This window comes from Passer domesticus, chromosome Z (genome assembly GCF_036417665.1).
Source record: "Passer domesticus isolate bPasDom1 chromosome Z, bPasDom1.hap1, whole genome shotgun sequence".
Classification (NCBI taxonomy): Eukaryota; Metazoa; Chordata; class Aves; order Passeriformes; family Passeridae; genus Passer; species Passer domesticus.
Genome location: NC_087512.1, coordinates 63,925,729 through 63,949,596, shown reverse-complemented (window position 1 = coordinate 63,949,596; position 23,868 = coordinate 63,925,729). Strand labels below are relative to the sequence as shown.

The 23,868-nt window shown below is 36.4% G+C and overlaps 1 protein-coding gene across 4 annotated transcripts in view; it reads right to left on the bottom strand.

The window, feature by feature from the left end:
• Positions 1 to 23,868, bottom strand: part of COMMD10 (COMM domain containing 10) — a 104,168-nt gene that overhangs the window by 61,074 nt on the left and 19,226 nt on the right. For 3 of the 4 annotated variants that reach the window (XM_064403752.1, XM_064403751.1, XM_064403749.1), the window contains one exon: positions 21,994 to 22,104. In XM_064403752.1, coding sequence (XP_064259822.1) covers positions 21,994 to 22,104 — 111 coding nt within the window. Of the gene's footprint in view, positions 1 to 19,832; positions 19,902 to 21,993; positions 22,105 to 23,868 lie in introns of those variants that run through there. The other variant, XM_064403750.1, reaches the window with a different exon arrangement.

Sequence of the window (23,868 nt, the reverse complement as noted above, 5' to 3'; positions counted from 1 at the left end):
ACAACAATTCAAAATTGCTTTCTGTAAGAATTAGTTCTCCTATTTGGTTTGTCCTGCTTTGTCTGAAGGACAGAAACAATCAGAACTGTAGAGCTCTAATTTTCAAGTGCAAGATTAATTCAGTGTGTTCTATCCCACAGCAGCATGTTCTGGAGTATTTTCAGGTAGTATTATCAAAGTAATCTGCATGCAACTGGTTTAACTCTGAAAGCAGCTGGTGGGAGCTTCCATCAATATGTAAATTAAGTAGTAACACAAGTCTTCAACCAATGAAAAGTTACAAGGACAAAGCACCAAAACCTACTCTCCTTATAGGAGAGTGAGACAAAAAAAAAAAAAAAAAAAAAAAAGAGCCATTATATATTTACCCTCTGCTGTAACAATCTATCTATCCATCCTCAATGCAATATAAAAACACTAAACAATAGCAGGCTATCTCCCAGCCCTCCCCAAGTGCTGTCCACAATGTGTCACACTGTAAGCCCATTGAAGTGGCAATTTTTCTTCTGCAAATTCATCACCACAATGATTGCCCAATTTCCAGTGAAATCTGAACTCACAAGCAAAGTAAGTCCCCAGCAAGACACAACCTCAGTTAACACCACCACCACCATTAACTCTAGCCATTTACTGTATGCCCACCTACAACACAGAAAACACTTTTGAAACACATGGATGTACTAATGATTTGCTATCACATACCACAGAGATCTTATTCTGACTTGCAGGCTTCTCCCAAGGCCACAAAAGTGTTTTAAACAGATACAGTGGTCTGCACACAGAACACTTTTTTACTGTCCACTCTTCACCTTCTCTTCTTGAACATTTTGTCTGATCTGCTGCTTCAAGGAAAAAAACCCCGAAGGCAGACCAACACAAGCACTGAGTCTATTTGCCTTTTAACAAACATAACACCATGTGTCAAAACCACTATTACAGATGAATGGGGGGCCAATTTTTTGTTGTTGGAGAGAGACAGGGAGAAAGAAGGAAATACGTATTTTTTTTTTAATTACAGATCTTGAAAATCAAAATACACATATGAAATCACAAACTCCACAACAACAATTCATATTGGAAGCCATTTTGGTATCTGAAGAGGATTATCCAGACTACTGTTGCTCTACCCTTAAAGCATCACAGATGCTGGTTAGGCAGTTACTAAAGAACTTTTGATGCAGCCATGTTCTTTGCAAAACAGCACACAGATCATTTTAAGTGTCACTGCAGTTCAAATATTGCCACTAGGGAAAGCAGAAACACTTACCTCCACTTTGTTCCTTCAGTGTGGTTTTGCCAAAAGAAAAAATTTAAATTTTATCTCTAATATAATATACTATGATAAGCATAGCTTAAGCTTTTCTCACCATTTTCAACTCATGCTTCACTCATCTGAAAAAGCTCAATTTTCTTAACCTGGGTCTCTGCACTTTTTCTCCTCTTAGACCTATTTGGAGTTGTGAAGATGTCCATTTCCCATTTAAGCCTTTTATTTTATGGTACTGCTCTATTTCTAAGACTTAAACATTTCAGTCAACATGAGGCATTATGTTAGAAAATAGTTGTTGTGTTCTGTTCCTCTGTGTTGCTTAATGAAGTAAAAAGGGAAGTCGTATAGCAGTTTGGCAGCCTTGCTGGCTGTGAAATGTCATTAAGTAGGAGATGGCAAGTTTTATCCACGCACCTCTGACTACGAAATTCACAAAACAAACAGAAGGTTTACCATGGGAGGTAGAGAGAAGCCAGGCAATATCCTCAAGTTGCTCTTCCAGTCAAACAGCGCGTGGTTACTAAAATTGCTATGGGAACATGGGAGTTTATCAGAAACACAATTTTAGATGTAAAATGTTCCTTAACCTTTTGCATTACCACTACTACTACCAAAAAAAAACCCCAAAAAAAACAAGAAAACAAAACCAAGGTGTAGAGTCTTACACTCATAACACACGAAAAAAGTAAAATATAAGTCTGTGTGGTGGTCATATTTTCTGGAAAAATCCCTTTACTACGGATTTCTCTCCTGGGAAGCTGAGAAAAAGGAAAACAATATTATATCATTTGCTTCTGCTGTTTTGCTGCTTTGGAATGTGGTTGGAGATTGTTTATCCAACAGGCGAGTGTTTCATTGGTTTCATATGAACTGTTTTGACTTAATGACCAATCAGGGTCAAGTTGTGTTGAGGCTCTGGAAAGAGTCACACGTTTTCATTAGTATCTTTTAGCCTTCTGTAAGTATCTTTTCTGTATTCTTTAGTATAGTTTAGTTTAGTATTTTTAATATAATGTAGATCATAAAATAATAAATTAGCCTTCTGAGAAGATGGAGTCAGATTCATCATTCCTTCCTTCGTCTGGGAACCCCACAAATAAAATAAGTCTGAAACAATGTAATGACAAAAATCTTTTATGCAGCCTTAGTTGCTAAGCTGTAGTATTTGATTTAGGAAAGAAAGTGTCCATATGTGCCCTACAATGGTACACTTCACTTGATTTTAACACACTCTCTAACTGCTACTGAAAAAAAGAGGCCACAGTAAAAAGATCATGAGACAACTGTTGTCTTTTGAGCCAGTGCTGCATGCAATTATTCTGTTCAATGGATTACTCCTATGATTTTGGACAGCAGTAATATTATATTCAGGTATCCCTACAGTGCACAACAATTCTGTTCCAACTTCCATCCACATTTTATGATTAATTGATTATCAAACTGTATTATTAAAAAAAAATCTTTTAGGCAAAAATACCTGCTAGACCAGAATTTATATTTGTGCCTGCCACATTATTCACAGCTCCACTAAATCACAATGTCCTGTTTACAAATATTGAAATTTGGGAAACAAGGACTTATTCCTTCTAAATACCAATTTAAAAGTACCTTTCAAGACATAGTCACACAGTATTCCTCAGCTATAAACAGCTATAAAACCACCTCCACAAACATATTTAGATTGTGTACCATGCTCATAGTAACTGTTGCACTGAGTTCTGTGATTCCTGCACAGAGGCCGAAATGTGGTCCAGAAATGAATATAAATGTAAATTATTAAAACAAATGTTCCAAATGCAGAATTCAGTTTACTTAGGTTATTTGGATTATAAAAACTGGGCCTCTCAAAATACAAATTAGGTATTCCAACTGAAATACAGAAGCAAGAAAGAAAAAGGTACTTGTTTTCCATGTAGCAGGTTTCTTTCTGCTTGCTGCCATTTAACCTATCAGGACTGCCCTTTAAAGTGACAGGGGCAAACGGGAGAGGTCATTTGAAATTTTTATAGCTTTTCCAAGGTCATGGGTATCATGAACATAATGTAATAAACTAGATCAGTTGGACTGATAAAGCAACAGGAATTAATTAATCCCTTCCTCATAAAAAATTTAATCAAGAAAAAGTAAATAACATGCTTTTTACTTTCAACAAGCAAGCTATCCATCAAATAATGATGTCAAAAATTACTAGAATAATACATAACATATCCTGGTAAGAGTGTAAATTATTCCAATAATAATTAATATGTCAAAGACCTGAAAGACAGGAGTATTAGGTTAAACCTAGTCTAAAAATTATGCCTAGCTTCCACTTTTGCCAAAAGTTACCACAACTCACATGCCACAAGAAGCTGTAAAAAAAGCTCTTGCTCTGACGTAAGCATAAATGGCCACTGTAAATGCAAGTCTCAGAGAAAGCAAGGTAACACACCCCAGAGATTTTAAGATTTCTTCGGATTATCCACTTCTATAAAACCTTACTTACAACATATAGCCCCAGTGAGATGCAAATCTAAAGTTTCATTTACACTGCTTTAACTGTGCCATAAATATCATGACTGTCAAAATCCACTCCTTTACTCCCCCACCATGTTGCTCTGCATGTCATATTTGCACTGCTAAAAGTAAAACAAAGGAAGGAGTAAGCTGCAATAATATAGTCCAGACCTACAAAATGGTTACAGCACAAGATTAAAGACAATAAAAGCATGTGTGAATTTCTTATTATAAGTGTCCATGCCTCAGACATACTCATTACTTCTGAGAATCTGACAGTGTTAGAATAGTTCAGAGTCCATCAACTGTTACAAAAGACATAACAAATATCCTTATTCCCTTCTGTTCACAAGAAGTAGAATTAAGACATCCTGCTTCCCAGGAGAAAGTGCTTGGGCTCTATTCCTGAACTTACCACCAAAATGCAGCATGACCTTTTGCTAATATTTTACCTCTGTGCATTAGTCTGTTTCAGAATACAGAATTCAGGTTGGTTGTTCTGGTTTGGGATTTTTTTTTTGTACTTTTAATCATTTACAAATAGCAATAATATAGAAAACAATGTTAGAATCTATGACTTTATACAAAATACATTATCAGAAAAAAGTGATTCCATTATTAATTCACAAGAGCATTAAGAGAGAAAAAAAATCCTTCAACTCTGCCTTCACTGCAAAGGTTATTTCATATGATAAAGAAAGAAAGGATTAATTTTGCATTTCCAAAACTTTTGAAAAGTCTAATTTTATATTTTAATCAATAAAATAAACAGGACCCAAATAGATATAGGGCACATATTTCATTGTGTGATTTTTTTTTTACTTTAAATAAAAAATAATTTTTATTTGGATAAATAAGTGAGGAAGGCAACAGCACTACTATTGCCACTATGTATTGTAACAAGCACAACATACCTTTGCCACCAGCAAGCACTGCATGTTAGGATGAGCACCTTCTACTGGCAGATTACCACAGTTAAAGAAAAAAAAACCAAACAAACAAAAAAAAAAAAAAAAAAAAAAAAAAAAAAACACAAAAAACCCCAAAAAACCAAAAAACAACAAAAAAACCCAAAAAAACCCCACAAACAAAAAAACAAGCAAAATCCTGCATCCAAGCTTAGCCTAATAATAATCAATATTTTTTATTTTATAATACACTTTCTAAAAACTTTTATTTATTAACTATGGCAATGCAACATTTGACTACCATCTTTCTGTTCCTTACACTTTCTGAAAACTAAATGTGAATTCAGTCCAACAACTGGTTTGTACATTTTTTGTTTTACAAACACCTTCAGTACGTTTAAAAAGTGATTCTACCTACACCACCCATCAATGCCACAGAAATGCAGCCAGGCACTATTCCACATTCCCCAGCAAGCTGCCCAGCTTCTCTGCCCTCACTCACCACCCTCAAGCCGGTAGTGTTTGCAGTGTCCTGAAAGAAGAGACATGTTTTGGCTGCACCTCTAAGAGACACGCCATTAGCACACTCCTGACACCTGAGTTGCTTGTGGAGGCACTGCGGACACACAGGTGCAGTGCTGGGTGCCACGGGATGCTCTGGGACTGCGCATCCCACCGATGGCTTCAGCAGCCAGACGTGTTGGCCGAGCAGCCCTGAGCCGGCGGTGCAGCATAGGCGTGTGCCCGCCCCGTGGCACACGCCAACTTGGGCACAGGGGTTAACTGGGTGCGCAGCTTGTCACTGAAGTACAGTCAAGATGTAATTTTAGCAGCCAGTGGATTAAAATAAGGAACACTACCGTTCGTTACTAGTGAAAAAGGGAGGCAAAGCTATGCAGAATCCGAAACTTCCACAGCATTTCCACAATTTTTCTAGAGAGCATTAGCGTAGTATTAAAATCAGCATCTAAAGAAAGCAGCAGAGAGAATTCAAGGCATAACAGTAAACACGTTAGAACACTGATATGAGGAAATATGAAAGTGCTGGACTAAAATCAATAACTGCCTTTAGCAGTAGTCTGAAGGAATATTTTTCAATTGTGGCAAAAATCTGCTATTTTTAAGTACAACAAAAATGGATCATGGCTGCAAGGAATTTACAAATGCTTATCTTATTTACACACAAAGTAACAAGTTAAAACAAATCTACCACTAATTTCAGACCTTCCAAGGGAAATTAATCATATAAGTTACCAATTACAACAATGTATTTTCTCCACACAGAACACTGCAGAGTTTAGAAAGGAATATGCAGCAAAATTAAGGTCAACATTTCAAATGCTGAAGATTTTCTGGGATAAAAAATTAATTAATTTTAATATTTAACCTTCATGCCTCATTCACTGTAAAATGCAGAATCAGATTACAGACTCACAGAAGAAACAGAAAATGTTTCCTTGAAATGCTACTCTGCTTATTGGTACTAAACAAACTTAAATCCCTAGTATTACACGAGTAAAAATAAACTAAGTCCATAATCATAAAGGTCTGAAGCTGTTTGTTTTTAAATTAAAAGCCATGCCCAGAGTAACTGCAACCATAAATATATACCCAAATGCTATTTTCACATAACATTAAATATGGGATACCACAGAATTTGCAGTCTAGGCACAGAACAAGTATTGCCTTTGGTCCTTTATCCTGTAAATAGGCTAAAGGCACCTCATTTAGGTGCTCATTCTTGTCAAACTGCTCCTTATTGTGCATGTTTCAGATAATTACTATAATGCCAGGCTATGCTAACTATCATACTACTGTTTGACATAGGTCCCAAGTCTGTCAGGTTATGAGCTACTTGTTATTCTCCATTATCTAATAGAGACTGAGTGATTTTTAATGAGAATAAATTTAATTGAAGAACTCATCTGCAATGCTATAGGTTGTTGTTTTTCTTTTTTTTTAACATCTCCCATTAAGCAGCATTTCTAATGAAAATTCAGTTGGACACCTTAACATGAAACTCAAAATGGAAAATGTGACCAACTGACCAGTACACCATGGTTTTCAGAAAGAGTCAAAATAAATTAGACATCTTCCACAAATGTTCATCTTTGGAACCCATACAGCCTGTCTCATTATTCTTGTTGAAGCAAAACAGAGGAAATAAAATACAAACTTAGCATTAATCTCTTCAATCTCTTTTCCAGGGTTCTTTAGAAGATCCTATTTACATTTTAAGATCCAATTTACATTTTCATAAGTGAAATCTCTGCATAACTGCAGAAAAATTTACCTTTAAAACAGGCCTCAGGAAGCCATCTGGACCAACCATCCCCAGACTCCCTGCTCAAAGCAGGGATACCTCTGCAAGTCCAAGTATTTTGCTTTACAGCAAATTTTCAACATATACCCCACAAATGTCTACTTCTCACATCTTAGTTGAGGACAGCGCTTTCACAGTGTGAAAATTTCAAATTTCAAACTTTTCAAAGTTTGAAACCATTTCTTCCAAACCGTATTTAGCCATTTCCAGTGATGTTCTCATTTTTTTCCCCTCCATAAAAATGTTACTTAAAATACTAAAGGAATACATTGAAATTCTTTTGATAATAATCACCATAATCATAGACAAGAATCTCTTCATTTCAGTTGCAGTTGCCCTGATCACTGCAACCATTTCTTGGCTTTTCTTGGGCACTTTTATAATTTCTTTTGTGTTTTTTTTTTGTTTGTTTGTTTGTTTGTTTTTATTACTGGATATACTATGAGCAATATCCTTCTCATCCATTATTTCCTTAGCTCCCTAAGATACACACCAATTATTAGCTGCGAAAACAAAGTGGTAGGCTAATTCCTGCAGCTCAAACAGGAGTTTGATTCTCAGCCATTCATTTCCTGCATTGATCAATTTCATACATTGCATGTCACTCTTAATCCTTTAACCAAAGTATTTTGGCTACATTTTATCTTATCTATTACTAATTTGCCCAATATTTACTCTAAATGTGGTCCACATTGATATTTCCTTAATTCCCATTCTTCTTCCTCTCCTGCTTTCTCTTTCATAACGCATGCTGTTTACAGCCACATAAGCTTTTCTTTCTTATCATTGCTATTTCATACCTGTACCTTTTAGTTCTATGTACCAATATCAAATTCTTCTTATTGTATTCTTTGGCTTATGTTTGGACACAATGGAAAATTATTTTAAATGAGTTATTATTTTAAAGCAGCACAAAATATGTTCATCTGTAAAACTTTATACACAGATCTTTTAAAGTGAATTGTTTGGAGTAAAAATTATGTAATTTTAAGGTTGAGCATATGAACAACACCACTTATAGCAGAAAAACAATCTAATCAAATAGCACTTCAGACAAACAAGGACAAACATGATTACAAAAAAAAAAGAGGTGCCAAGCAATTTCCTGCTTTTTCAATTTATGGGAATTTTAAAAATGCTTAGTTTTCTCTCCTTCTAACTGATTTAATCAAAAAGAAATGCCAGTGCATCAACTTTAACATATTTCATGCAAGTAATTTATCTTTCCTGCCTCCAAAAAGAATAAGTTTGAATCATCCTAATCTTTGCATTAGTAGCAGTACTAAAGGGACAAACATACATATTTAAGAGCCTCACTTTTATCTACACCTGTAAACGAGAATGATGGTCTTTAAATGCCTACTAAATGCTATTTTGTGAAAAAGAAGTGTTAACAGCTAAAAACAGGGCACAGCTTAAAGCTGTTATTTTCTTTGCTAGGTCACACCCAACTCCATGCTAACAATTCACAACCACCTGCAAATCAGTCTATTCCTTTCAGTGCTAGTACCATTTTTCTGTAGATCCCACCAGAAACATAAGGTCTCATAATTTCTAAAAACCTTCAGGCCATCAGTTTTGTTTCATTTTCTAATCCATTCCAGGGCTCCATTTTGCAGCAGAACTTTACAAACATACAGGTGCAACTATGAGAATGTAAACTTCATTCACCCTCTACAGAAAAAAAAGCCACACACTTGGGGGTTTGATGTATTTAGAGGGAGAATCAACATAATTCTCAACTGCCAGAAGGCAAAAGGGATTTGGCTTTGTTTTTATTTCCAAGGTTTCTATCTACAATCACAGTTTGTTCTACTGCTTTTGTGCTAGCCTTGAAGGATACTTGACAATTGCTGACAAAGGTATTTACTTTTACATGCAAAAAAAATACCACTTAAGCATCATTAAGGATTAAAAACATCTCCAACATTTTAACAATAATAGTCAAGGAAACTGAACCCCCCACAATAGGCTATTTTCCTTGATGCCTGTTCCAGAGCTAATCTTCTCCTCCTTGGTCTAGAATTTCCTGCCCCATTTTGAAGTAGTTTCCAGGTGCCATGCAGGCCGCAGACAGAGGAAGACAACTGAGAGCAACACAGATTTTACTGTCACTAGTACACATGCAGTCCCTTACTACTTTCATATATAGATATAAAATTTGTGTTAAGAAATTATTTTATTACAATCAAATAATTACAGGGAGGATCCTTTTGGTCACCTCACCCATCTTTCTGCTAGTATGGGTGTGTCCTATTTTATATATAGTATATTTTATATTTTCTATTTTATACTCCCTGAAAATGTTGGATTTTATTTTCTGTCGAGCGTTCACCCACCTGTGGGATTATCAGCAATTATCTTCTATATTATTTTATACACTAACTTCAGAAAGTGGAGAGAAGGCAGCTGATTCCCTGTACTAAGATTCAAGGCAGGAAGGAAGCAGCACCAAGCCCTCTTCTGCTCCAAGGTGCATTATCTCCAGCACCTGGACTACACACTCCCCACAGTGCCCAAGAGTGTGGTGTTTAATGACATCAAAGCCTGACCTTAACTCAGAATGCTCATAATGACTTAGAGTTTGTGTAAAAATCCAGGAGTTTTATGAGAAACCATTGGTAGAAATGGAATGGTGATTTTTATACAGTTTAGGTCAATTAAACTTGGAAGTCATTTTGTGGCACAAACTGCAAGACACTTTTCTAGCCACAAAGGCTTTCTTCTCAACACTTTTACATTCAGTAAGGATACTAGTACTCTAGCAAAAAAAAAATAAACACAAACTCAAACTGCCCCCACAAAAAAAGTTCTAAAAACAAGCAAAAAAAAAAACCCAAAAAAACCACTCACACAAGAAACCTCAAACCTGTAACTGAACAGAGTATTCTACCAGAAGCCTAGGAATGAGATGCAAATAAGGAAACAGTGATTCCATGTAAACAGGTACTTTTCTTAAAAAAAAAAACCTTTGCCTCCACAAAGCCAAAGAATAATTTAATTTTTCAAGCTCTGAGATAGCGTGAAGACATTAGCACACGTACAAATACAATGGCAGTTTTCTACTTGTTCCAAACAGATGTTGTTTCCAGTGGTATTAATGTGCAGTCTTCCTAACACTCAAACTTGCCCTACTCCTGCAATCTTTTTTGACAGAATTAAACACATATTGATTTTACATAAGTCTGCAAATGGGACATGCTTATCTGCATATAAAAACACATACTAAAATAATAGCACTTTGGTTTTGACACACAAAGCTATTTTTGCAGTTTTATAGGCTGATCCATGTTTGGTCTACAATTTTTATTTCCATCTCTATTACAAAAAAAGAAAGAAGGGAAAAGGAAAAAGGCCAATGATGAAAGCACATTATTGAACTGCGTCATAAAACAGTGGGAAGAACAGAATTCCCTTTTTTATTTCTTTTTCCAGCATCTAAAGTTACATGACCACAAAAAGCAAGCAGTCTGTCAAGTTGGATTGGAATGTTTTGAAAACAAATTATTTTATTGCAAAGAAGGAAAGAAGGAATTTAGAACAAGTATCCACAATCCGATGCCTCACTGTGGTGCTTAAGTTACAGCACTGCACTTCACATGCTCTGCATTAACAAATATGTTTCATCTATCTATCTATCCATAAAGAAGAGACATATTAGATGCCTTTTTTGGGTAATTTTGGGGGATTTTTGGAGTTTTTAATTGTCATATCCTTCTTCTGCCTTACTATTTCCACACTTCCTCAAAAGATCTGCTGTTGGTCTGTGGCTCACCCTTGGAATGCAGTCCCTCAGAGAAAAATGTTCTTCTCGTCTGAAAGTAGCAAACACAACTTACTTATACCATCATCCTAGACAAGAATCAAAGGCCTCAATTGCAAAGTCAAGGATGGTTTCAAGTGCTTTGTGACTTCCTGAAGGCCACAAAAGCATACAATTGCAGTTTGAAATGGTAATGTGAATTTTAAAGCAATTTCACTAAAAAAGTAAAATCAAATTATGATTGAGTTGAATTTTCAAGAGCTTTTCAGAATGACTGTTCAGTGCTTGAAAAAAAAGCACTGCATCATGCTGCATAACCCTTCTCAGAGTGCATAATTTTCCTCCATGATAATCATCTTCAGTTTTACTCCAAAAAACTTTTTCAGGCTCAACTCAACTTCAGGCAAGGAACACTATTTTCTTGAATTTCTGTGCTCTTCACTGCCCTTACCACCTCCATTTCCCCATATCTGTTTCATGCACTTCTGCTCTGTGTTATACCATTTTCAAACATCACTATGCCAGCTTACCTGACTCCACAGTACCCTTGGCAAATTAAAGCTGCTACAGCAAAGTACCTCTCCTGAAAAGATTTACCTTTTCCTCCTGTATGGTGTCTCAAATACATCCGCACTTGGAAGAAATCAAAGAAATCTATTTCAATACTAAAACCTGGCTTTTCTTCATTTCATTCATATTATTACCAACCCATTTTGGTTCTCACAAGAAAGACTTTCATTTTCACTAAACAGGATACAAATTCAGAAAGAGGAAACTAAAATGCTCAAGAACCCTGATTCAAATATACAGACAGGATTACACTGCCACCCAGGAACTATGAAACTGTGTAAAAACTGCCTAAACATCTTACATTCATGTAACACTGTGCTTTACATCCTTTTCGAGCAAAAGATACCCTACAGCATAAGAAGGGCTCTAAGGCCTCAACAACAAAGGAAGCTATCTAATAAAGCATTACAATGATATATTACTTAATCAACCATTGTTCAATAATAAAAGAAACAGAAACAACCATTGAAAAAAGCTACTAGTTATATGTGGCAGTCCTTCAGTGCTTGTATAGAATTTATTAGACATAGCATCAAGCTGAGGAATTCTGGCCCACTTGAATGACAACTCTGATGTCTGAGGAATTTCAAAAATGTTTTGGAATCTGTTGCATTTCTTTTATAAGAGAACAATGCATCTGTTCCTATGAAGATGAGACGACAAAAAAGAAGAAGGAATGGGAATGTGAAGAGGGCAAAGTGATCCAGAAATAACAACAAGGTAGAAAACAGCTAAGGAATTGTTTCTCTGTAGTCAGAAGGACCTTCCTGAATGTACAGAAGGTTTTCTTCCCCTCTAACTGCATTTTCAATTAAACCTTCTCCTCCTGAATATTCTTAAGATCCTCTAATAAAAAGGCAATTACTTTCTAGAGTTCAGATATTTTCAGGCAGTGTTTGCCTGAAAATGCACTTGTTCCTGAACAAAATATGTATTTGCTTTCATGTGGGTAGGTTTTGAAATTCCTTTATTTAGGATTCAGAATAGAGGAGTAAAGATGACATGAATTTGAACTCCTATGTGCAGTTACCGAATCCTATACTCAGTTCCAGCCTGCAAAACTTCCAGAACTACTAGGTATGATGGCACATCTAAATTGCCTGTTGCCAGCCCCTAAGGTACTGTGTCCATCCTGCAGAAAGCTTAAGCCTGTGACTCTCCTAAAGACATCAGGAAAAACTTCTTCACTGACATGATCAGGCATCGGAATGGGCTGCCTACAGAAATGGTGGAATCACCATCCCCAAAATGTTCAAACAGCACATGGATGTGGCATTGGGGATACGGGTTAGAAATGCTGTCACTGGTTGGATTTTATGATCTTGAAGGTCTTTTCCTGCCTTAAGGATTCTATGATTCTTTAATACATTACTCCATGCCATGAAGCAGACAAGTCAACCCTTTAGTGCTGAAGTACCTAATGAAAGAACTGTACACCAACAGAGAACTAGTAGGAGTAGAGCTCCATAGTAATCTACATATTGGCAGATGTTTTTGCTGTCAAATTCCCAGTCTCCTAACAAGACTTATTTCCAAGCACAGATATCTCCCAACTTCTTGTTTCTGTTGACATTGCAAAAGAGGACAGAGAAATAATCTAGTATTCTTAACCTTGTTAAAAGTTTGCTGCCTGCCTCTATGCACCAGAGGTAATACAAAAAGCTGCAAATCACACATTACTAAAAAAAGAGACAAACATTTTCAGTAGCTTTGGCTCTCTTTCGCCTTTTGTATTATCCATTCATTACTCCAAGGCTTGCAAATGTATTCTTAGTAACAGGATCTGTCTCAATATGGAAAAAAAAATGTTTTTCCTCTCTCCCTTAAAATCTCTTTCTCTTGCTGTCTTGCCACTGAGCATGCACTTCTAGAAATATGTTTTATTTCATTAGTAGTAATTTTATACAATCACACTGAACAAGATTTTCTCAGCTGTAGGCCATGCTGTGGGTTGTGGTTATCCTGTGAAAGAGGTCATATTTCATGTATTTCAACCAGTGAAAAAAGGTCACTTGTCATAGCAGCTTTTAAAGTTTGTTAAAAATTCATACAAAGCCAAGTGGCACAAACTGAGATGCAACACAGTTTCGGATACCAGACTCCCATCATTGGTAAACAACAGGAAAAAAGACAAGTGAAAATTGTCTTCTCTGCATATGATTGAGGTGATGACCTACCTTCTTCCACCTGAAGAGGGACCGGAAAGGGTGTCACAACATTGTCAGACACCTGTTTGATGTCAAATGCTCAGTGTTGATACTGTTTGACAGCATGTACTGCATATTTATTGCAGGACACGATGTTAGCAACACAGGAGATGCTAACTTTCTACTCTTTCAAGAACAGATGTACTATTTCTCCAGAAAGCTAGATTTGGCAATTATATTAGTTACAAACTGACAAAAAAAAATTAGGAACAGGAATGAAAGTCCAGCAATTTGACAAAGTGGGCAATAAAATTGCTTTTAAATTCAAAACCATGCTATTAACCTCCAAAGATGCTTGGTTTGAAACTCATTACCACAAGATTACTTTTCCTTGACAGTACCATTTTGTACCAAAACTCACAAAACAATGAATTTAAAGAGCTGACAAAGAAAAAGTAAAGCACAGGAGAGAATTACAGTGGTGAACAGAAATGTAAACTGAATGCAAATGAAGAAGTGTGAGCTCTTTCTATACTGCTCTGAGCAGACCTGGTGAGATGCCTGTCACATAAAACACCTAATTAGTTTGTAATAGTCTAAGGTATTAGACCTGCTGGCAAGGTGTGAACCAATAGAGTAATTGGAAATGGTCCTTTTCACCATAATTTTTTAAAGCTACATGACACAAAAGCAAGGTGTGATCTGCATGGTACTGAATTGAGTTGGCAGCTGCTCCTTGTCATCCATTCAACTGTTTCCACAGCCTCTTCTGATATGAGCATTGACACTATCAGGAAGAAAAGACAAGCACATATCTTTCCACAAGACATGCGACAGATTATGTATGGAGTAGAAAACGTTACTAGGTACAGGATGCACAGCCCCAAAGTGGTCCCAAAGTAAGCTGTGGGGCTTGACCCTGGCAAGATGCAAATGCTCTGATACAGATCAGGTTTTCTCCTTTGGGCTGCACAGTATTTTCCTTTACTTATTTTACACAGTAACAGAATCTGTAGTTTCTTAACCCAAATTTAGCAGATTCATATGCAATGTCTGACTACCCTCTAAGTGAAGGTATTTTTCCTAATATCCAATCTAAACCTCCCTTGGTGCAAATTGAGACCATTTCTTCTTGTCCTATCTTGCCTGGGAGAAGAGACTGACTCCTTATGCCTTTCTTTCAGGCAGTCGTAGAAAGCCATCTTTCAAGGTCTCCCCTTGGCTTCCTTTTCTCCAGGCTGAACATCTCCAGATCCCTCAGCCCCTTCTCATCAGACTCCAGACCTTTCACCAGCTCTGCTGCCATTCTTTTTGTTATACCTTGTCCACTTCTGCCTACGCCTTCAATTCTCAAAGGCAGCAGTCATCATCAGTGTGACAGAGGAAAAGGCAGAAGAGCAATATTGGTAATCTTAGATTTGCTGTTAGAGCAAGTCCAACTTTCACATTCATCTCTTCCTAACCTCACCCATTTCTTAGACTATTTTATCTTTCTACCATAGAGCGGGTAGGAAACAGACATGGGAGAGACGATGGTTTTTAACATATTTCTGAAGTTACCACAGAACTTATTGTCTCAGTAAATGCAAAGGGAAAAATAATGTCCAGAAGTTCTGCAAAAGCATAGCAAAGGTACTAAACAAATAGGGTTATCTTCCATTGCTACATACAAATAAAAGCAACAGTTCATCTCTTAAGGCACTGCATAGTTTCTGAGACTAACAGGCAATAAAGTATATAAATGCTTGAGAATTTGCCATGAATCCCAGGGATTTGTCTTCATCTGAAAAGACTGAAGTACCAAGCCTACAAAACCAGTTTGGGGCAAACATGAAAAAAGTTTTCTAAGAAAAAAGATGTTACAGACAACTGCATTAAATAAGAAAGGCTCACCAGATCTTTCTGTTTTTCAAACTCCCTCAAGGCCCTAAAGTTCAACTCTGCCTGGCAATGAAATGGGTCACCAAGTTTAAATTTCAGTATTTGAACTACTTTTCAGCTGTTTATCGGGACTGACAACAATACAGCTACACATCACAGACAATTAAATTTACTCCAGCACAAAACAAGAGATTCATTTCTAACTGTAGGCTGAGGCTGCCCAAGGCTGCAACCAACTATAAACAGTCAACTGGCACCATCTTCTTCTTTACTTCCAAGACACAAAACCAAGGAGAAAGTCCTAAGAATGTTCTGCCATGAACAGCGCATGTGTAGAGGCTGTAATCAGTTACAGGGTTTGTAAATTTATGTGATAGAGTCTGTATTCATAAATTTTGCATATAGCCAGGTGAAAGAAATGTAAGTATAGTGAAAAGAGATCCTTACTATAAGCAGGATAATTAAATAAGGTAAAATCACAAATGAAGTCAGATTATAAGTACATGCTGCAGTAGAATTTCCAGAGGTGAGTGCATACTCCTGGAGCCACACCATCTGACAAACGGTTACTAGGAAAAATGTCAAACTACTTCAGACTTACAGAACACAGGTTACATGGGCATCCATTTCTATGCTAGTAAGAAAATAAAAAAGTCCTCTTTTTAGAGGGCATTTTAAAAATTCCGGACTGCAGCTTCATTTTTTCCTCTATTTAAATGGATTTAATCAGAGGTAATAGCTATGATAGATCAAAACCAAACAGTCTAATGCAAGATTTGCTCTTCATCATAAGTGCAGAATTTCTGTCACTCATGGTGGAGCAATTAAATTTCTGTCATCTTTCCGTTGCAATTTGACTGCTGGAATCAAGTTATAAATTTCAGGCTCATTTTTCTGAGTTTTTCCACACACTCAAGATTATACTGTCATTCTCACTACCACTCCTACAAATATGAGGACTTTTCTCATATTCTGAAACCTCCTCTTAGGGAACTTTCTTCTTTCCTAACAGCAGCAATATTTATTAGGGTTTAATATTCCAAACAAAACTCATTTAATGATGTACACCTTGCCAAAAGCAGCAACATTGCCTGTTCAGAAGCACAGAAAAATGTTGAACCAGGACTGTGCTGTCTGAAGCTATCCAGGTCTCCAATTAACTCCTCTGAATAGGAATGAAGAAACCCTTTTCTCTCAAGCTAATCCTTAAATATTTTTGCATTCATCCAAGGCCTGTCCTACTTTCTTTTTGCAATTGTTAGAGACTTACAAATACTCTTGATGAGAAAACTAAGCTCAGTTCGGTGTACATACAAGGCTGTTTGTGCTGTGAGAAGGAAAAAGGTGATGTTCTCATCATAAAAGAAAGTGCTTGAGAGGGAACTGATGAACATTGGAAGCAATTTACAATTGTTTCATGTTTGGACCTCATCATAGTTCAGCATTATTACTTTCAAGTGTCCTCTCTTTTGAAGGCCCTACAAATAAACATTACTCCTCTATTGTGAAGAAAAAGAAAAAAGCACCACATAAATGCATCATCCCCAAAGGCAAGGACTGACATGACAAATGAAAGGAGAACATGCTCAATTCTGCCACTTCCTACATCTCAGAAGTGGGATCATATTACTAGCATCCACCACTGTTGTGCCACTCCACAAACACAAATTCTTTTCAGAGAAAAACAAAGGGCTAAACTGAGGTGGAAGGGGAAGTACCACCATTTTTCCTTACACATCGATCAGTGTGCAGGTCCTGCCAGTATGCCATACGGGCTGCAGAGAATCTAGAGTGTGAATTAAGTAACTGATGTAGCTCTGATAGAAGATTTCTCATTTACTTGGCTTTGGGTTTTTTTTATAAGAGATGGGAAAAGTAATCACAATGGCAAACTCAGAAAGCAGAGCAGTGTACTTATTGAAGTAAACAGAGCAAAAAGGTATAAATTTTGTTCACTGTCCAAAAATATATAAAAAGTCTGTAAAAAACAGGAGGAAAAAAAAGGCCCAACATATATGCTGTTATTTTAACAAGTAAAAGATAATAATTCCAGATTTCTAGATTTCTACTTACTCTGCAGAATGATGAATATGTAGTATCACCTCAGTTTCAAACATAATCAGACTGCAGTCTGATTTTCATAGAATCACAGATCATCCTGAGCTGGAAGTGACCCACAAGGATCATCAAAGTCCAGCTCCTACTCCTGGCCCTTCAGAGCCCCAGGAGTCAGACCATGTGCCTGGGAACATTGTCCAAAAGCTTCTTGAGCTCTGTCAGGCCTGGTGCTGTGACAGCTTTGCTGGGAGCCTGTTCCTGGGCCCTGCCACCCCTGGGTGAACCACCTCTTACTAATATCCAGCCAAAACCTCCCTTGACACGGCTTCATGATGTTCAGTCAGGTTCTGTCACTGTCACCACAGAGAAGAGATCAGTGTCTGCCCCTCCTCTACCCTCACAAGGAAGCTCTGGACTGCAATGAGATCTCTCCTCAGTCTCTCCTTCTCCAGGCTGAACAGAGCAAGCAACCTCAGCTGCAGCTCATATCACTTCACCTCTAGACCCTTCACCATCTTTGCTGCACTCCTCAAAACAGCCTCCAGCACTTGAGGTGAGGCCACCCCAGAGCAGAGCAGGTCAGGACAATCCCCTCCCTTGCCCAGCTGGTGATGCTGTCTCTGATGCTCCCCAGGACATGCTTGGCCCTCCTGGCTGCCAGGGCACTGCTGGCTCATGTCCAACTTGTTATCAACCCCCACATCACTTTTCACAGGACTGCCATCCAGCATCTCATTCACCAGTCTGCCCGTACATCCAAGGTTGTCCCATCCCAGGTGCTGAATCTGGCATTTGTCCTGATTAAAATTAATTTGGTTAGCAATTACCCATCTCTCTTAATTTGTTGCAGTCTCTCATGTGTTACATTCCCCTGTTAAAGCATCTTGATGTTAGGGGAAATTATTTAAAAGGAAATAAAAGTAAATCAAGATAATATTATCTGTCTTTTGTCAAAAGTATTATTTGCCAAAAGTTCAACAGGTTCAACAGCAGGTTCAACAAACCAGCACAATTATCAGTTATTTTTCGTCTTGCATTAGCAGACAAAATCCTGTAAAAATTCTTCATATACATCTACAAAGAAGGAACAAAAGAAGCAAAATATTGATTTTTCACAAGGAATATCTATACAGCTCTCTAAAAATAGAGCTCCCCCAATAAGTTCTTTATGGTTAAGAATAAATTCACAGATTAAATAAGGAGAAGGAAAACAAGAAAAGAGCAAAGCTTTCCATAGGACAAATTGCAATTACATAGCTGAATCTAATAAAATCTGTGGAGTGGATTTACAGAAGAAAATTGTATAACTATCGAGAGACAACACTGGGCAAGAATAATTTATTTATCCTAACAATTTTCAGCATAAATGGTAACTACAGATCATGTGTGAAAATACACAGTAACAAATACCTTATATAGTAATGCGCCTTACTGCATCTTCCTAATGATGAGTAATAGCAACAACTCTTTAAGAACACACTCCTACTTCCCATATTCCTCTGTGAAGATATTCAGCACCAATTGTGTGACATTTCTGAAGCCCTTCAATCTTTCTACACACTTTGCATGATTTATTTATTTATTTGTGTGGCTTCTCCTATGATTATAAAAAATTATCACAGTAGTTTAAAAAAGTCTGTGACTAGACAGCCTAAGGAATTACTGCTATTAATAGTGGGAAGGAATGTGAGTGTGTGTCTATGTGGATAGTTACCAAATAGATTACTGGAGGAGAGAAATCCTAAAAAAACACAGTACTTTCTGGCATCAGTCTTTGTTTGCAAATCAAAAATCTAAATCAGCAACACAGATTGTCAGGATTTTGAATTTGTGCTCCTTCTACTGGTCAACTGAACCTATAGCCATAAAAATAATGATACCCTGTACAGAATCTCCAGATTGTCATGTTGCAATCAACAGCCCAAAAATCTGAAAACAAATTTACTATTTAAAAAAAAACCTCTACACAGCTGATAAGTTACACATTATTTCTCAAATGCCACCTAAACTCATCAAAATGTCATAAGGGAAGCAAAGGGATCTTGCAAATCAAAAATACGTTTCCTATTATACCAGTTTGTTTCATATGTCTAGTTCATCGACATTTCACTTCCCTCAGATTCTGTGATGAATTAAACATTTGAAAAATTTAATCATTGTAATAAAACACTGTTAATTGGATTTTTAATTGGAAGCTCCTTTTTTTTCTCTTTCTCATACAAAATGTCAGCAGCATCCAAAGCAGCCTAGATCAAAGGACAACTTGGCTGGAAGGCTGTGTCTGGCAGCCTACCTGATCCACCCCCTGCTCACACTGGGTCTAACACAAGCGTAATTCCATGTCTGAGTATAAGCAAACAGCAAATCTGTAACAAAACCCAGTAAAAACAGTTTAACAAAAATCATGAGCTCTGATCACAACTCTTGCTAGTCACAAGCAGTTTATTTCCTGGGAAATGCAAATGTCACTAGCAGCTTGAACCACCTGAAAGAAATAAAGAACACCTTACTTTTGCATTACGATGGATTTTTTCCTCTGGGACTCTGCATTTCAGCCAAAGCTGACAAAATGTACTCTATAAATATTTATACAGCATATAACAGATTTCTTTTTATTTCTTAACACACAAGTAACATCCATATAGCCAAAGGTTTTATGATTACCTCCTGAAGAGATAATTTAAATACTCATTTTAAATGTCATCTTGTGAATAAGAAGAGTTTAAATATTCTTTAAGTAGTGTGATTTGTAGTAAACACAAATGTATTGGTATTATTAATTTTAGTTAGCAAAAGTGAAAATTATAGCCCATTTCATTTGCCTTGCTCAGTATGGTTTTTTTTATTAATAGGCTTTATTTTTTTCTATACACAAGAGAAACTTATATTGTCATATACAGATTACAAAAGTAAACACTTAAACACTTCCCACAATAAGTGACTTCAGAATTGATTCTGAGTATTATCTCAAAAAAAGCAAAGAACCAGGGTGACAAAGAGCACTACTGCCCCCTAATGAGCCAGACCATAAAAGCTCCTCTGTAACATCATTTTGTGTCTTTCCTCAAAAAAAATCAAGTCATTATATTCATGAATTATGAAAAAAAAGTGAAAAAATAAACCAATCATTAAGAATATACATTTTAAATTCACACCACATTTCTGGACAAAAGGCACGCACATAATTTCATAGAGGAAAAGAAGTATTCAGTAGCTACGATTTTCAGATACAATACTTAATGCACCAGGAGATCACAAAGATGCAAGATAGAGCAGAAAAATTACCCACACTAAGCAAATATTAGTCAATCTTATGTACTAGGACATAATCCTGCAGATATCTTCACACAAATCCAGATTTTTAAATTGTAGTGTCTGTACTGTGAGAGCATCAGTTTTCTTGTTGCATTGTTTCATCTAAATGCCCACCACAAATTTATTCTAAGCTTGTAATTACCTCAAAGTAATTCTGATCTTGATATCTAAACATAACCACAAAAAGACATAAGAGAGGAAATAGTATAAAAAGTCCACTATCTGAATTCTGTTAGTACAATAAACAGAACTTTCTGTCTTACATGAAAGTGACATTTTTCTATCTATATTTTTAATAGTTTTGCCATTAAGAACTGAATCTGTATTCAATGCTCACTAATGTGGCTTGTGCATAAAATTTTGTCCAGTTCCTGTATCTGCAGCAATGAAACACTGAAAAAAATACAACTGCTGCAAGTCTTAGTGAGAATCACAAACATAAGCTGTGTATTCTCTTTTATTTCACCATAAATCAGAAATTCCATTCACATGAGTAAAATTACTGAATTAAATGCAATGCTAAAGCACTGAGTTCTGGTTTCTCTCTTCAAACTCCTTATACTGAATTTTCCATGGGTAAATATTCTGACACAGGCAAACTGTCTGACAGACACCACAGAACTAAATTCCAATTTCCATTAGCATTATAAGGTTAAAAGCAAATCATGTATCTAATTTGAAACACACTGGCTAACCAAAGACACAGATTTTATAAATAAAAAATTATGTTCTTTAGTGAGTTTGGGTTCTGATATGCTACCAAGTCATTAAAATCCTTGAACTTAAAATGCTACCTTAAAACCACCAAATACTGGGTTTCTGTGGCCTCACATAGTGTCATCACCCAAATATATACATCATTAGCACAGAAAAGTTGCAAGTGATGAGCAATGTCTTACATAACTACACACATGGCAGAAGGCTGCAACCTACTATGTATTAAAAGCATAAGAACTACAATCACATGCTACGTGATAAAAATAAACTATCTACAAAAAACTTCAGAGATCTAAAATAACCATATTCCCTATCTCTCGTGTTACAGCCCAAAGAGCTGGTAACACAGCTCTCAGTCTGCTGAATATTTATGCTACTATATCAGTATTTCACAATTCCCAAGTGTTTACTATATAGAATATAAAAATGAAAATAATGACAAGAATAACAACACTTAAGAGTTCCAATGGATGCCTTTATCAGAGCTTTAACACAAGGCCATCACCACAACTCCTCCCAATTCTGCTGACTTATATATTTCTTACCTTTGAATCTTCATTGCTCACTCCCAGCTCTAGCACAGCCTGAGGAGACTTCAGCTTTGCCTGCATGGACTCTGCCATTTGAAGATTAAGCTGCCATCCAACTGTTTCAAGCTATAAAACACAAATTTAGATGACAATCAGATGGTACAGAAGCACTGACGTCAACTCTCAGAACTGCCAGTGGTTTGAGTCAGTGAACAGTATCACACTCCACAAATGTTAAGTTTTTGTATACAATGCATTTCCCTCAAATTATCCTGGACTCCAGGACAGATGTGCTTTTCTCTTGTCAAAATTATCATTCAAACTGCCTACAACCAGTCAAATAGAGCAACTTCTTATGTCTCAGATCTGATGGACAAAATCCATAGAACACAACTACAGATCCAGAATATAGTAGCTTCCTCTTCTTGTGGAAGTTTATCAGCAAATTGCAGATTCAATTATTCAATTTCATTTGATATTTATTTTATTTTCAGGATTAAAAAACAAACAAACAAACAAACAATAAATAGTAAACCACCTAAAAATGGTGATTTATTAATCCACAGATCTACTCATGTGTGTTGTACCATATGCAGATCTTAACAACAAAAATAAGTTTGCTTTTTGAATCATTAATGCTGAGAGGACAAAACCCAGGTAAGCATATGAGCAGTAGAATTTTTAATATATTTTTTTTAAAAAATACCGTTCAAATTCTTTTTTCATCATTAATCTGAAGTTATATTCAAGTATTATTAAGGTACAGCTCATGCACAAATGAAGTACACAACAACAGAACCACAAGGCTTCCACAAAATGATCTTCTTGGCCTTAGTGAATAAAAAGAAGTGGAAATACAAAATCTTACCATCTGCCAAGATAATTTACACACAAATTCTTTTTAATCTAGCATCTCCTCTCTTCTAGTAAATATTGTAGCTGCATCTTTGTTAATCTCTTACCAATCCAATACCTAAATTCAGCTAAAATCATTAACAGAATAAAGCGATGCCAAAGACCTTGTACTGTGAATAGCAATACATGACCTGCATCCTACAGTGACAGTAAAGGGTGGCAAAAGGTTCTCCCATGGACACAGCTCAAACACAGAACTTCCAAAATTTCTTGCAGCTATACAATTTACACTTACAAACTAAGGGTATACTGCATTTATCTGTAGGCGTGATGAATAGCAGAACTACATAACAAGCACTGGCCACCACATAACTAAGTATATGAGAAGGAAACTATGTATCATGACATATCTTAACCACCAAGGCCAGTACAAGATGGTTAGGGAGTTTAGTCAAGACCACAGTTAGGGAAAGACCCCACCTCAGACTGACTTTGCACAGGATATAGGAACAGGACAGCAGGAAGAACTTCAGCAGGTCAGCCTGCAGTCTGTCAGCTGCTCTGACAACGCACCATTCAAACTTCAATTTGTCATAGAAATGAGGAAGTTTACATTTAATAAAATAAATTAAAGCATGTAGACCACATAAAGGGACCGAGTTAAGATGTTCCAAGTCTGGTCCACCTCATTTTGAGCATAGCTTTAATAACAGTAAGCCCACAGTTTACGAATCAGAAGATGCTTTAAAGAAAAGTTACATAACTTATAAAAGCAGTTGAATTTTTAATCAGAATTCTGCTTTGATTTTCTCTAACTTGATTACATCTTGGTTAGTGAAAACAATAGTGCATAGCCTATCCCACCCAAAAGCACAGAACAATCTAGAGTGTATTCTGTGTACATGCTAAAGTCAATCACACCAATGGACAAGTCTGTTAAGTCCCTGTGCTAGCCTGTATTTTCCAGGAAATTATATAAGAATGATAAAACTAAAAAACATTTTTCTCTCCACAAGCTTCAATGAAATTACAAAA